The sequence below is a fragment of the Cetorhinus maximus genome, chromosome 19 (genome assembly GCF_964194155.1).
Source record: "Cetorhinus maximus chromosome 19, sCetMax3.hap1.1, whole genome shotgun sequence".
In the NCBI taxonomy this organism is placed as follows: Eukaryota; Metazoa; Chordata; class Chondrichthyes; order Lamniformes; family Cetorhinidae; genus Cetorhinus; species Cetorhinus maximus.
Genome location: NC_135897.1, coordinates 92,790,260 through 92,804,885, shown reverse-complemented (window position 1 = coordinate 92,804,885; position 14,626 = coordinate 92,790,260). Strand labels below are relative to the sequence as shown.

The 14,626-nt window shown below is 46.1% G+C and overlaps 1 protein-coding gene across 3 annotated transcripts in view; it reads right to left on the bottom strand.

Moving 5' to 3' along the window:
• LOC144694037 (TRAF2 and NCK-interacting protein kinase-like) overlaps positions 1–14,626 on the bottom strand; it is a 242,556-nt gene that overhangs the window by 188,937 nt on the left and 38,993 nt on the right. For all 3 annotated transcript variants that reach the window (XM_078564386.1, XM_078564387.1, XM_078564388.1), the window contains exon 3: positions 5,220–5,285. In XM_078564386.1, the coding sequence (XP_078420512.1) occupies positions 5,220–5,285 (66 nt within the window). The remainder of the gene's footprint in view (positions 1–5,219; positions 5,286–14,626) is intronic.

The following is a 14,626-nucleotide window of genomic DNA, read 5'->3' as shown; positions in this document are numbered from 1 at the left end:
TACAGTACTGGTGGGGACAGGTCTGTCACTGTATAACACTGGGGTACAGTACTGGTGGGGACAGGTCTGTCACTGTATAACACTGGGGTACAGTACTGGTGGGGACGGGTCTGTCACTGTTTAATACTGGGGTACAGTACTGGTGGGGACGGGTCTATCACTGTATAACACTGGGGTACAGTACTGGTGGAGACAGGTCTGTCACTGTATAACACTGGGGTACAGTACTGGTGGGGACAGGTCTGTCACTGTATAACACTGGGGTACAGTACTGGTGGGGACAGGTCTGTCACTGTATAACACTGGGGTACAGTACTGGTGGGGACGGGTCTGTCACTGTATAACACTGGGGTACAGTACTGGTGGGGACAGGTCTGTCTCTGTATAACACTGGGGTACAGTACTGGTGGGGACAGGTCTGTCACTGTATAACACTGGGGTACAGTACTGGTGGGGACGGGTCTGTCACTGTATAACACTGGGGTACAGTACTGGTGGGGAACGGGTCTGTCACTGTATAACACTGGGGTACAGTATTGGTGGGGACGGGTCTGTCACTGTATAACACTGGGGTACAGTACTGGTGGGGACGGGTCTGTCATTGTATAACACTGGGGTACAGTACTGGTGGGGACAGGTCTGTCACTGTATAACACTGGGGTACAGTACTGGTGGGGACAGGTCTGTCACTGTATAACACTGGGGTACAGTACTGGTGGGGACAGGTCTGTCACTGTATAACACTGGGGTGTAGCACTGATGGGGACAGGTCTGTCACTGTATAACACTGGGGTACAGTACTGGTGGGGACAGGTCTGTCACTGTATAACACTGGGGTACAGTACTGGTGGGGACAGGTCTGTCACTGTATAACACTGGGGTGTAGCACTGATGGGGACAGGTCTGTCACTGTATAACACTGGGGTACAGTACTGGTGGGGACAGGTCTGTCACTGTATTACACTGGGGTACAGTACTGGTGGGGATGGGTCTGTCACTGTATTACACTGGGATACAGTACTGGTGGGGATGGGTCTGTCACTATAACACTGGGGTACAGTACTGGTGGAGACAGGTCTGTCACTGTATAACACTGGGGTACAGTACTGGTGGGGACGGGTCTGTCACTGTATAACACTGGGGTATAGCACTGATGGGGACGGGTCTGTCACTGTATAACACTGGGGTACAGTACTGGTGGGGACAGGTCTGTCACTGTATAACACTGGGGTACAGTACTGGTGGAGACAGGTCTGTCACTGTATAACACTGGGGTGTAGCACTGATGGGGACAGGTCTGTCACTGTATAACACTGGGGTACAGTACTGGTGGTGACAGGTCTGTCACTGTATAACACTGGGGTGTAGCACTGATGGGGCAGGTCTGTCACTGTATAACACTGGGGTGTAGCACTGATGGGGACAGGTCTGTCACTGTATAACACTGGGGTACAGTACTGGTGAGGATGGGTCTGTCACTGTATTACACTGGGGTACAGTACTGGTGGGGATGGGTCTGTCACTGTATAACACTGGGGTACAGTACTGGTGGGGATGGGTCTGTCACTGTATTACACTGGGGTACAGTACTGGTGGGGATGGGTCTGTCACTGTATAACACTGGGGTACAGTACTGGTGGGGACAGGTCTGTCACTGTATAACACTGGGGTACAGTACTGGTGGGGATGGGTCTGTCACTATAACACTGGGATACAGTACTGGTGGAGACAGGTCTGCCACTTGCATTGGTGGAAGAAGTGGGAGTTATTTGAGGTGAATGTTTATAAGAATATGACCTGTACTCAGTGCTTTTCACAGTATACTGTGTAAACCCAAAGACAACAAGCTCCCCAAACAGACCTCCTGCACATTAGGCCAGTTAGATGCACGAAACCACATCCATTTCCATCGCTGAGGAAATCTACCATTTCCTGTCAGTATCGTACAGCCATCATCCTATCTGGGTCACCTGTTCTGCAGCACCAGCTTCAAAGACAATCTAACCTGACTTAGCAAAACAGACATGCATTTATGTAGCAGCTTTCCCAAATCGGGGATGGCCCAAAGCCATTTACTGCCAAAGGAGCTTTTTTTGAAATCTAGTGACAGCTGTAATGTAGAAAATGAGGCAGTTGATTAATGCACAGCAAGCTCCCACAAAGAGTCATATGATAATGACCATATCAGCTGTTTTTTTTTATGTTTGTTGAGAGATGCCTATTGGTCAGGGCAATGGACAGAACTTGTTGTTTCTTCAAAATAGAGTCATGGAATCTTTTCCATTCACATGAACGTGGACTGCAGTGGTTCAAGAAAGGCAGCTCACTAACACCTTCTCAAGGGCAATAAACGTTGGCCTAACCAGCGGCGCCCATATCCCATGAATGAATTTTTTTTAAATTCACCTTGAGTCAATATTAAACCATTGACCAACACCACTAAAAGCAGATGACCTGGTCATTCTCAAGTTGTTATTTGTGGGAGCTTGCTGTGTGCAAAGTGGTTGCAGCATTTCTACATTACAACAGTGACTACACTTCAAAGTATCCCTTTATCTGTGAGGTATTTAGGGACATGGATTTTGGAAAAAGCACTACAGAAATGCAAATCCTTTATCGGTTTAAAGGACAAAAAACATCAATTCGAAGTGTCCATTTGTAAAATGCAGCCTTGTTGCAATGCAAGTTGGTCTGATGAGGATAATAAAACCCTTGGACCGCCTAAGAAAAATGCGCACAATCCTACAAAGTGGGGATTTTAAATGAGGCAGGTGGTAAAGACATTATGGGATATCATTGTAATCCATGCACGGACTGCAGTTAGATACTCCTGAGAACTGTATCAGAGAGTTTGCAATGTTTACTTTGATCTCCTGTGCTTGAAAGGACATGGACCCCAGATCTTCCAGTCAGCATCAGAGATTGCGCCCAACACCATCTGCAATTTAACCTGCCCACTTACCATTTTATTTGACAGCCATTGCTCCTTGCAATGCTGGCTTCAACAGTGATGAACGGTGTCGGGTGGCCAATTGTCAAGTGTAATCCCAGCACAGCCACCCACTTTTCTCTTCATGAACTGAAGACACAGCCCCTAAAACCTGGGTCCAGCTCATTTGATTTTCACTGTTTTAAATTGGAGTTCTCAACCCCAACACAGCACAGCCTCCCTTCACTCAGTGCTAACCACACCAACATCCCCCCACTCCTCCACACTGCCCCCCCCGCCAAGTGCTCTCCCCTCAACTTCCCGACAATGTTCACCCCTCTCCCTCATCTTAATAATGTTCACTGCCCTCCCCTCACACCTTGAGCAGGCAGGGGGTGGGGTGGGTGTGGGGGGAGGAGGGGCGGTGCAGTTAACATTGCCAGGGGTGGGGGGAGGGTTGAAAATTGCTGTGGGCACTGGTGTACTTGGACACTCAAGCTGCTTTACTTAGAGACTCGCTGGTTACATACCCGCTATGGAACGCTCGGTAAATCCATGTTAAAACCAGGCTAAGTACAGTACAAACTGCCCAATTCTCCATGGTTCTGGCCATCTGACCCCACACTGTTGTTGGAATTACTGAACAGTTCAGGCAGGACAAAACCGACCATAGAAACTTTAAAATTCCCAGATAAGTGCCACAGACTTGCACACATTGGGACTTTATCAGGGTTCTGAGGCACATCAGTGTCAGAAAGTGCATCAAAAGCCTCTCCCCAAATAGAAAGGTTTGGGCTGTGAAGAAATCATGATTGGAAATACCAAGACCTTTGAAATATTTCCACAAAAGATGAACCCCCCCGAAACAATCAATCTGCCTCCAATAAATGGCAAATACCATTGCCACCCACCATCCCACTCAGCCAACTTTTTTTTTCTTCTTTTTTTAAATTCTTTTTTGGGATGTGGGCTTCATTGGCTGGACCAGCATTTATTACCCATCCCTAATTGCCCCTTGAGAAGGTGGTGGTGAGCTGCCTTCTTGAACCGCTGCAGTCCATGTGGTGTAGGTACACCCACAGTGCTGTTAGGGAGGGAGTTCCAGGATTTTGACCCAGCGACAGTGAAGGAATGGCCGATATATTTCCAAGCCAGGATGGTGAGTGGCTTGGAGGGGAACTTCCAGGTGGTGGTGTTCCCATGTGTCTGCTGCTCTTATCCTTCTAGATGGTAGTGGTTGTGTGTTTTGAAGGTGCTGTTGAAGGAGCTTTGGGAGTTCCTGCAGTGCATCTTGTAGATGGTAAACACACTGCTGCTACTGTGTGTCAGTGGTGGACAGAGTGGGCGTTTAAGGTGCCGGATGGATTGCTGATCAAGTGGGCTGCTTCGTCCTGGATGGTGTTGAGTTTCTCGAGTGTTGTTTCAATTTTAAAATAAATAAAAGACAATTGCATGAGTTTAAATTAAGCACTGAATAACATCTATGCCCCTCTGGTAGGGTTGCCAGCTCTGGTGGGTTGCATTTCCCGGAGATTTTGCCACATGTCCGACTTTCAACCAGCTCGCTGTTTCACTTCACCACATTGGCTGAATGACATGTCAATCCTCAATGCCCCACCTTCCCATAGCCAATCAGAAAGCAAGCAGGATCTGTGTTACCTGATTGGATGATGACTACTGGTCAAAGTCAAGGTTCCCACCTCTAATATTTTTGCAACTAAAAGGGGCTTCAAAGAAGAAATAACTGAAAACACTTTTTTTTTGAAAAAACACCCCTAATTGTCTTGCACACTGCCATATGGAGATTAATTCCTGGAGACTCCAGCACAAAGCATGGAGTGTTAGCAACCCTCACCTTCAGTCCAAATGCTTCCTTCCTGCAAGGGGGGTGTATATGAATATATAGTCAGGGAAAAGATAGTGAGGGAAGGAGCTAGGAATTAAGCTTTTGTTTTAAACTTCATTCTACCCCATCACCCAGCGCCAAAGACTCCTTCCTGAAGTATGAACTTTAACTGCAACTCCTGCCCACATCCCAAACTCTCGCCTCTCCCATGTTTACTATCAGTTATGGGCTTTGGCCAAATTGTACAGTAATTCTGACTTTGTCCTAAGACACATCAACCAAGAGGAGAAATACTCATCTCTCAAACTCAAAGAAGATTCTCCGACACTTAGTGCTTGGACCAATTGAAACATCACGCTTGCCATGTGATTGGTTCCTGCACTTTCGGCCCAGCAACAACTTTACAAATAAGCCAGACAATATAGAATGTAGAATAGCAATTACCTTGTAAACCTGCCCATAGGTGCCATTGCCAACGAGCTCCACCAACTCAAAAATACCAGCAGGATCCTGTGGGGTAAAAAGAGAGAGAGAGAGGGGGGGGTACGTTACAACTTGTCAATGAATGAAAGTTATTTAAACCAATAATCACAGCAAAGTAGCCAGTGGCATCCAGAAGCTAAATCATGTGATGCTCCTCCATGCAGCTTTTTAGGCACAAGGAGTCCCTCCAGCCAATTCTGTCATTGAATTAGATTGTGGTTGATCTATACCCACCTTCTATTAACTGTTATTGTTCCATCACTTTTAATCCTCTTTCCTGACAAAAATTTTACAAACAAAAAGTGATTCCAACATTAGCAATAGGCAGAAGAGTTTTCTGGATTTCCACCAGTCCTGATTGGCCAGGCCCTAATTTTTCTGGACTCTCCCACCGCCTCTATCAAATCCCTTAATCATTTTGAACACCTCAACTGGACCATCCTTCAATGGTGTAAGCTCGAGGGAATATAACCAGTTCTCAAAGGCTCCCCTACCTGTGAAGCATTAAAGAAAAACTGTTCGAGAAAGGAACAGGGGATTTCCCTGATGTTCTGACCAACATTCACATCCACCGCCACAGGCAGATTAACTGCTTCAACTCTTGTGTGGGATCTTGCTGTGCACCAAGTGGCCACAATCAAACCTATATGCAACAAAAGCTTCAAAAGTACTCCATTGGCCCCCAAACCAATCTTGAGATGTCCCAAGGTCATGAAGGACAATAAGTAAAAGCAAACTCCATCTTTCTTTAAAAGTATTAAAAGAGGCATGAGAGAGAAATTGTTCCCTATGGTGCAGGAACTTCAAAACTTAAAATTAGAGACAGGCCATTCAGGGATGATGTCAGGGCGTATCTCCAACCCCCACCCCGCCCCCACAGAGCAGGATAAAAATCTGGAATTCTCTCCCGCAAAAATCTGTTGAAGCCGGGAATCGATTTAAAAATTTCAAGAGTGAGATTGATAGACTTTTGTTTGGTAAGGAAATTACAGGATATGGAACCAAAAGAGAATGGATCGAGTCATGTCCTAGTAGAACAGCAAAATTGGCTTGAGGGACTGAATGGCCTCCTCCTGTTCCTGGATCCAGAGCTACACCAGAATTAGGGGAGAAAGTTGTTCCTGGCCTTTGCTGGGCACTAGTTACCAGGTTTTATTGTTAACTAGCAAGTGATGAATGGAAGGGAGAGAAGGGAAGAGTCAGAATCACGTTAGAATATAAAACAAAAATAGAATTACCTGGAAAAACTCAGCAGGTCTGGCAGCATCGGCGGAGAAGAAAAGAGTTGACGTTTCGAGTCGAAACGTCAACTCTTCTCCGCCGACGCTGCCAGGCCTGCTGAGTTTTTCCAGGTAATTCTGTTTTTGGTTTGGATTTCCAGCATCCGCAGTAGTTTTTTGTTTTTATCACTTTTGAATATGACTGTTTGATCAACGTTGTGATGCTGTTTTTAAAAACAAGAAAAATACTTTTAGTGCCTTCTTTCACAAACACCTTTCTCAAGCGAAGGAGACTAATGTCACTTCCATTTAAAACCACGATCAGCTTCTGTGTGCTAGGTCTGGCTGCTTAGCTCTTTAGTCAGAAATCTTAGCTCCTGATATTGCCCCCGCCCCCAGCCTGATGTTACTACATGTGCACACTCGCGCACATACCTGCAGCTTGATAAGAACCCAACACGGGTCGTGCTTTTCAAACTCACTGCCGTTTCTGAACCTCGCGTTTTTCCCTTAAACCCATTTCCACAAACAGGCCGATGAATCCAGCCGGTGTCACGGTGAAGAACGGAGCGATGGAGTATTGTGATTTCGGTCTCCCACTCCGATGAGCTCTTCCCACACTTCAAAAAGGGCAACAGATTCCTTGAATAGAAATTTGGCAGGAAAAGCAGTTTTTCTCTGCATCGGTTGTGCGCATGAGATTTTTTTTTTTTGAATATAGGCAAGATTTTTCCCATCTATCTTTCCACCTTCCCGACCTGATTCCAATTTCCCAGCTGTCGCCCCACACTGCCTCACCCAGTGGGTGTCTGTAAGCTATTTGACTACATTGGCCATCGCAGTCCAGCCAGATCCTGTTCCCACTTGTATACTTTCCTGCGGGAATGTTGCTGGCTACTCGCCCTTCCAAGCCCAGAGAATGCAAACAAATATGACGACAACAACAACTTGCATTTATATAGCACCTTTCATGCATTGAAACATCTGGAAGGTGTCACCCAGGACTGTTATCAGACAAAATCTGACACCCAAGCAACACGAGGACATATTAGGGCAGAGGTCGGTTTTAATGCCTCAGAGAGTTTCCTCTCTGGATGCTCAAAGCTGTGGCCCGGAGATTAATCGTTAGTTCCTGGACACTCCAGGGCAATTCTGGAGGACCTGCCTGTTTTAGAAATGAGTCTCTCTCAAAAAAAAAATACGTCTGATGATCGCGCTCTAATTTTAAAGTCACAGCCAAATGTAAATGTGTAGTAACTGTGGATATAGCCTCTCCTGCTGTCTATCAGGGATCACCTGATGTCCCAGGAGGCTCTGACCAATGAGCCCAAAGCGCTGGCAATCCGGGGGAGGGGTGGGGGGTGGTGAAGCTTCCTGACAAGAGTCCTGATCGAATATGTAGCACCTGAAAAGCTCTCTGTAATAAAGTTACCGGTTTCTTCGTGAAACCTTGTCCACTCCAAGTCATTACATTTGACGACAAGGGTAAAATAGCTCCGACACTGCACCTCACCTGGTTACTGTGAGTACATCGAATCTTAAGAAAAGGAAAAGACTACTCGCCAGTCTTCAGTGGCACCCCTTCAGCAGAATCGGTCCTTATGATGTGACTATGGAAGTCTAGTTACGTAGTGCGCCTCGGATTTTATTTTGTAGTGGACGAAATTACCGCAAAGGGAAAGCGGAAAGCCAGCCTGGGTATGGCTATGTGGCAGTAAGGCACACAATCTCATTCACAACCGGACAGCCCCGAGCGCACCCAATTCTAAGCCCTATAACGAATCGGTGGACCCCGTGAAAACGCACTTCCAGCCGAAGCCGTCCGTAATAATGGGAGCGCTTTAAATTTAATTCCAGAGTGAGGGCCCCCGGGAGAGTCCATCACAACCTATGCAGCAAACCTAAAGCAGTTGACAGAGCACGGCGACCTCAGGGACACATTAAGTGATACGCTGCGGGACCGATTAGTTCGCGGAGTTCAGGACGACGCCATCTGGCGCTGTTTACTCTGAGATCGGCATCGACTTTAAGCGCACTCTAGAAATCTCCCTCGCCATGGAAAGTGCTGCGAGAGACTCACAGACTTTGCAACACGGACAACATGGCGCTGTTTTTCACGTGGGGCGGGGACCTAGTGCCGAGCGTGGTACAAAAACCAGAGCCAGGGCATCGCAGCGAGAAGCAACGTCTGCTGTTAGAAACATGAGGAAACCTGGTAGAAACACTTCAGCAGCAACTCCAAGAGTAAACTGTTATAGATGTGGAGGTGGCCACAGACTGGACACCGGTAAATTTAAGGAGGCGGAATGCCATTACCGCCATAAGAAAGGTCACGTACTAAGGCAATGCCGGGCAAAGTCGAAACAGCACGTTAAGCAGCAAACCAACATGATTGAATAAAGCAGAAGCTGAAGCTGCCGACACCGACATTTATTCCCTGAATAACGTACCCGTTGTAAAAAAAAACCACATCTATCACTGTTAATGAAGTTAATGAAAATCCACTCACAATGGAGGTGGATACGGACACAAGTGGTGGGAAAGCACACACTCAAATATCTTAATGAAGGTAGACAGCCAATAAACCTGGAGCGGACAACTGCTAAATTAAAGACATACACTGGAGAACCTATTCAGGTAAAGGGCATCACCACAATACCAGTGTCTTACAGGCAACAGACAGCCCAGCTGCCTGTGATAACAGTGAAAGGAGAAGGACCCAGGCTTTTAGGCCGGGACTGGTTACAGAAAGCTTGACTGGTCTGAGGCATTTCACCTGAAAACAGGAGGAGTTCCTCAACTGCTAAGGAAATATAACAGGGTATTTTGAGATGAATTAGGGCAGTTAAAAGATGTGCAGGCCAAGATATATGTGGATCCTCAGGCGACACCACATTTCATTAAGGCCAGACCAGACCTTACACGTTGAAGGAGAAGGTGGATGCAGAACTGTGCCGTTAGAAAAGCTGGACATCATCCAACCTGCCCAATTCTCAGAGTGAGCCGCATCCATAGTTCCAGTGGTCAAGCCTGACCAAATCCTATGCATTTGTGTGGACTATAAATTGACTGTGAATAAGGCAGCCAAACTAGGCAATTACCCCATTCCAAGGGTAGACGATTTATATGCAAAGCTAGCTGGAGGCAAGTCCTGTACAAAATTGGATATGTGCCACGCCTACCAGCAATTAGAGCTGGATAGCACATCGAGAGAATACGTGACTATTAACACATATAAAGGTCTTTATCTGTACACTCGCCCACCCTTTGGAGTATCGTCTGCATGCGCCATCTTCCAGAGAACAATAGGGAGTCTTTTGCAAGGACTTCCCTGAGCGTTAGTATACCTAGATGATGTTCTGATCACACGGTCAACTGAGACCCAACACTTGGTCAATCTGGAGCAGGTGCTAAGGAGGTTCATGGAAGCTGGTGTGCAGTTAAAGAAGGAAAAATGCACATTTCAAGTGCCGGACGTTAATTACCTGGGTCACAGGGTAGACACCCTGGGTTTGCATCTGGTAGAAGAGAAAGTTCAGGCAATAAAAGATGCAACCTCACCATCCAATGTAACCGGACCTGAGTCCTTCTTGGGTATGATCAATGACACTAGCTGCTTCTTGCCTAACTTATCCACTGCATTGGCACCATTACACTTGTTAAAAAAGAATCACTGTTGGTTGTGGAATTCACAACAGGAAGAAGCCTTTGTGAAAGTAAAACTGTTGCATTTGTTGTGTTTATTGGTACACTACGACCCATTGAAAGGAGCTGGCATTAACATGTGATGCTTCTCCTTATGGTGTATGAGTCCTGTTATCGCAGAATGGAAAATGGATCTGAAAGGCCCATTGGCTACATCTCAAGAACTCCCTCCACAGCCGTGAAGGGTTATTCCCAGCTAGAAAAGGTGGGTTTAACAGTGATATTCGGAATGAAGAAATTCCACCAGTATCTGCATGGATGCCATTCCACCATAGCGTCGGACCATAAACCGTGAACGGGTCTATTCAGTGAGGATAAGGCCATTCCACCATTAGCCTCAGCAATAATACATTATCTGACATTAGGGCTCTGACATTATCTGTGTGTGAGTATACTGTTACGCACTGCCCCTGTCTTACAGATTGCAAATGCAGACGCATTGTCGTTTCCCATTACTACATAGCATCGTCCACGCTCCTATTCCACAAGAGGTTGTGCTATTGCTGAGGTTCCTGGATTCTTCACCTGCACGTGCAAAGCAAATTAGAAATTGGATGAACAGATCCAATACGTCGGAAGTCAGAGACTCTTTCTCGTGAGGGGATGGTCAAATTCACCGGTCTCGGAAGATTTGAGACCATTCCATTACAGAAATACCAGTGTTAAGCTGTCAAGATGGAATTTTGTTTTGGGGATCAAGAGTTGTCGCCCCTGCACAAGGGAGAGAACCGCTCCTGACGCATCCTTACTGTGCGCATCCAGGCATATCTGAAAACGCTTGCGCAACACTACGTCAGGGGGCCCGGCATTGACGGTGACATTAAAGTCATGGTCAAGCACTGTCTCCATTATCTCTAGAATCCCAACGTTCTCGCTTTCTTCTCCGTTATTACACAACAGGTTCAACACCGTCTGAATTATTGATGAAACGCGCCTACGTACACAATTAAGCCTGGTGTTTCCACATTTTAAAGGGGAAGGTAGGGCGGAATCAGAGAAATCAAAAATTGAATCACGATATGCACAGCAAAGCTCGCACTTTCCGCGTCGGTGACACGGTATTTGTGCGAAATTTCGGAAGAGCACCTTGTTGGAGTCCTGGGACCATTGCCTCAGAGTCCATGATCTTTCTAAGCACGAGTGGAAGTAGAATCGTCCATAAGCACGTCGATCATATTCATAAAAACAAAAAGCTAAAAGCTACTGCGGATGCTGGAAATCCAAAGCAAAAACAGAATTACCTGGAAAAACTCAGCAGGTCTGGCAGCATCGGCGGAGAAGAAATCAGTTCTGCCGAAGGGCCACGAAGGCTCGAAACGTTAACTGATTTCTTCTCCGCCGATGCTGCCAGACCTGCTGAGTTTTTCCAAGTAATTCTGTTTTTGTTTCGATCATATTCATGTCAGAGAGCTATTCCAACAACCAGCTATTCCGCCTGAGGTTATCATCAAACCATCAATTCCTGAGGCGACAGATTGGCCTAGAATTGATACGCCCGATGCCTCTGTAGAGTTGCCAAACCCAGAACTGCTACTTTCTAATGATGTTTCTCATGCTGCAATTCCAGATCCTTTCAATCCTGTTGAGGAACTTCAAGTGGTAGAGCAATGCTGCTGTAGCTGGATAAGGAGAGCACCTCAGAGACTTGATCTGTAATCACCTGAAGTTGTATATATGTATCTGTTGTTGGATATTCAATGTTTCCCTGTAAATAGGAAGTGTAAAAAAACCTAAAAGGGGGAGGAAACGTAGTAACTTTGGGTATAGCCTCTCCTGTCTATCAGGGGTCACATGATGTTCCAGGAGGCTCCACCCAATGGGCCCTAAGTGCGGGCAATCCGGGGGAACTTCCTGATGAGAGCCCTGTTTGAGCTTAGAGCACCCGAAAAGCTCTCCTGTAATAAAGTTTCTGTTTCTTGTTGAAAGCATGTCTGCTCCGTCAATGCATTACAAAATGTCCCCTCAGACCACTGTTAAAAAGGAAACTAGGTCGAAAGAGTATCTCAGCAAATCTCTAATCAGCACTACAAATCTGGCCTTATACTTGGTGAATTCTGACTGGCCTTCCAATTCCTAGCCTCTGTAAAGCTCAGCCTAGTCAGAACTCTGATGCCAGTTAGGATATGAGTAGCAATCAGTTTACTCATCGCTCGCTGTGGTCACGGATTTGCTCTTAAAATCCAGGTGTTGCTGCATTGGAATTCCCAACCCTCTTCTCATAACCATCCATGTCTTCACCCCTCCCTACCTCCATAACCTCCTGCAGTCCTACAACCTTCCAAGATCTGCGTTCTTCTTATTGTGGCCTCTTGCAGAGCTCAGTTTAAATCACTCCATCATTGGTGGTTGTGAATTTAGCTGTTCAGACCCCAAGCTCTGGAATTCCCTTCCTAAACTTCTCAACTCCTCCACCACTCTTGCCTCCTTTAAGACACCCCTTAACCTACCTCTTTGACCAAGCTGTTGGTCATTTGTCCTAATGTGGCTGTGTGTCAAATTGTGCTTGATAATCACTACTGTGAAGCGCTTTGGGACGTCTCAGTACATTTGTCTTGCACTTCTTAATGCAAGATGTGGTTGAATATGGACACTTCTCAGTGACCCAGTACTGAAGATTGCAAAGCTAAAATAAATGTACAGCAAGCTAAATGCCATTCATAGCAAGAGTGCCCTGTAGTACAAACGTGCCCAAGAGCACATGCCATTTTAAAGATGACTTGTACTGTGAGCTGTCAGGTCCATCTCATTTCTAGACCATCTGACCTCGAATGAATGATGATAAACTCTAAACAGAGACCACTCATCACCCACAATGGACCATTTTTAAAGTTCTTGCATAAATCTGGATTTCTAAAGTCTTATATCCAACTGACCCTCTTGGAGAAACCTCAACAAGGGCAGTCATTGAGAATTCTGTCTACATCCAATATCACAGATACACACACTTGTGTGTTCAAACCCCAGTCCAGGAACTTGAACACAAAATTCAGGTTGACACTGCCAGTGTGATACTGAGGGAAGCGCTGCACTTTCCAAGGGGCCATCTTTCAGAAGAGACATGAAACCCTGTCTGTTCCCTCAGGTGGACACAAAAGATCCCATGGTCACTAGTGGAAGAAGAGGATGGGAGTTGTCCCTGGTGTCCTGGCCAATATTTATCCTTCAACCTAGATGAGAACAGATGACCTAGTCATCGTCACATTGTCATTTGTGTGCAGACTGGCTGCCAGATTTCCTTACATGATGTCCTGCATCCGGAGGTTGAGAAAGGTGCTATAGAAATGCAAGCTGCATACTTGTGAAGCAGTTTGCATCTTTCAGGGCGGTCCCAATGACATGCAAGTCTTTCCAACTGCTCCAGTAATCTTGCAGAGTCTGCCCTTTGCTGATTTTCCCTTATTCCAGTGTCTTCATTTGTTCCTCATCAAATTACAAGGTGTGAAATAGGAGCAGGGGTAGACCATTCGGCCCCTCCAGCCTGCTCTGCCATTCAATAAGACAACGGCTGATCTGGTTGTGGCCTCAACCAGGGCCAGAGTGAGAGACCCTGGGCCCAGGAGCTTCTCCTGCTTCCAGGCCCTCGGGTGTGTCTGTGCAACAGAGCTTTTAAGAGGCCAGAGAACAAAGACAAAGAATTGTGAACCAACCTGTTTTGTGATCAGCAAGTCTGAAGACTTTGCTGCTTCCCCCTACAATATGTTTTCAATATCTGCTATTTTCAGCACAACTTTATCATGATATTTCATTCCTCAACAAACTCAAAAGCACCAAGATGGAGTGGGGTAATAGGCAAGTAGACAAAAGGACAAGATTGAAGTCAATGGAAAAGACTCTTGAGAATCAAGTGCAGGATAAAACAGGTTACTGATTCACTATGAGCCTATTACACACCCCTGTCCTGGCAATCTCACCCCACAAAGCCTGCTCACAGTAAACTTCCATTAGCAACAAAATAAACAGAACTCCAGCCATGATTCCACCCTCTGTTCACAAGATAATTATGGATGACAAAGGCCATCGAGCCAAGTTCATCTCATCCATCCTAGAATGACATCTGAACATAGGTATCAGGAGCGGGAGTAGGCCATTCGGCCCCTCGAGCCTGCTCTGCCATTTCACAACATTGCCTACATTATACCAGTGACTACAACACAAAAGTAATTAATTGGCTGTAAAGTGATTTGGGACATCATGTAAGGTGCTGTATGAATGTAGGTTTTGTCTTTCTTTCATGACACCTGCATGCAGTAGGCAGAGTGACTGTAGCAATGGTGAAATTGGAGTCCCAATGCTGATTCTCTCAGGAAAATTAATCACAGAGCAATCAACTGATATTAGGAAAGTGGCTACAAAGAGAACACTACATTTACAAAACAATTCAAATCTGCAGCTAATCTCCCCCTCAATGCCCCCCGTCTAACCTTCTCTCCCCAACACCCCCCC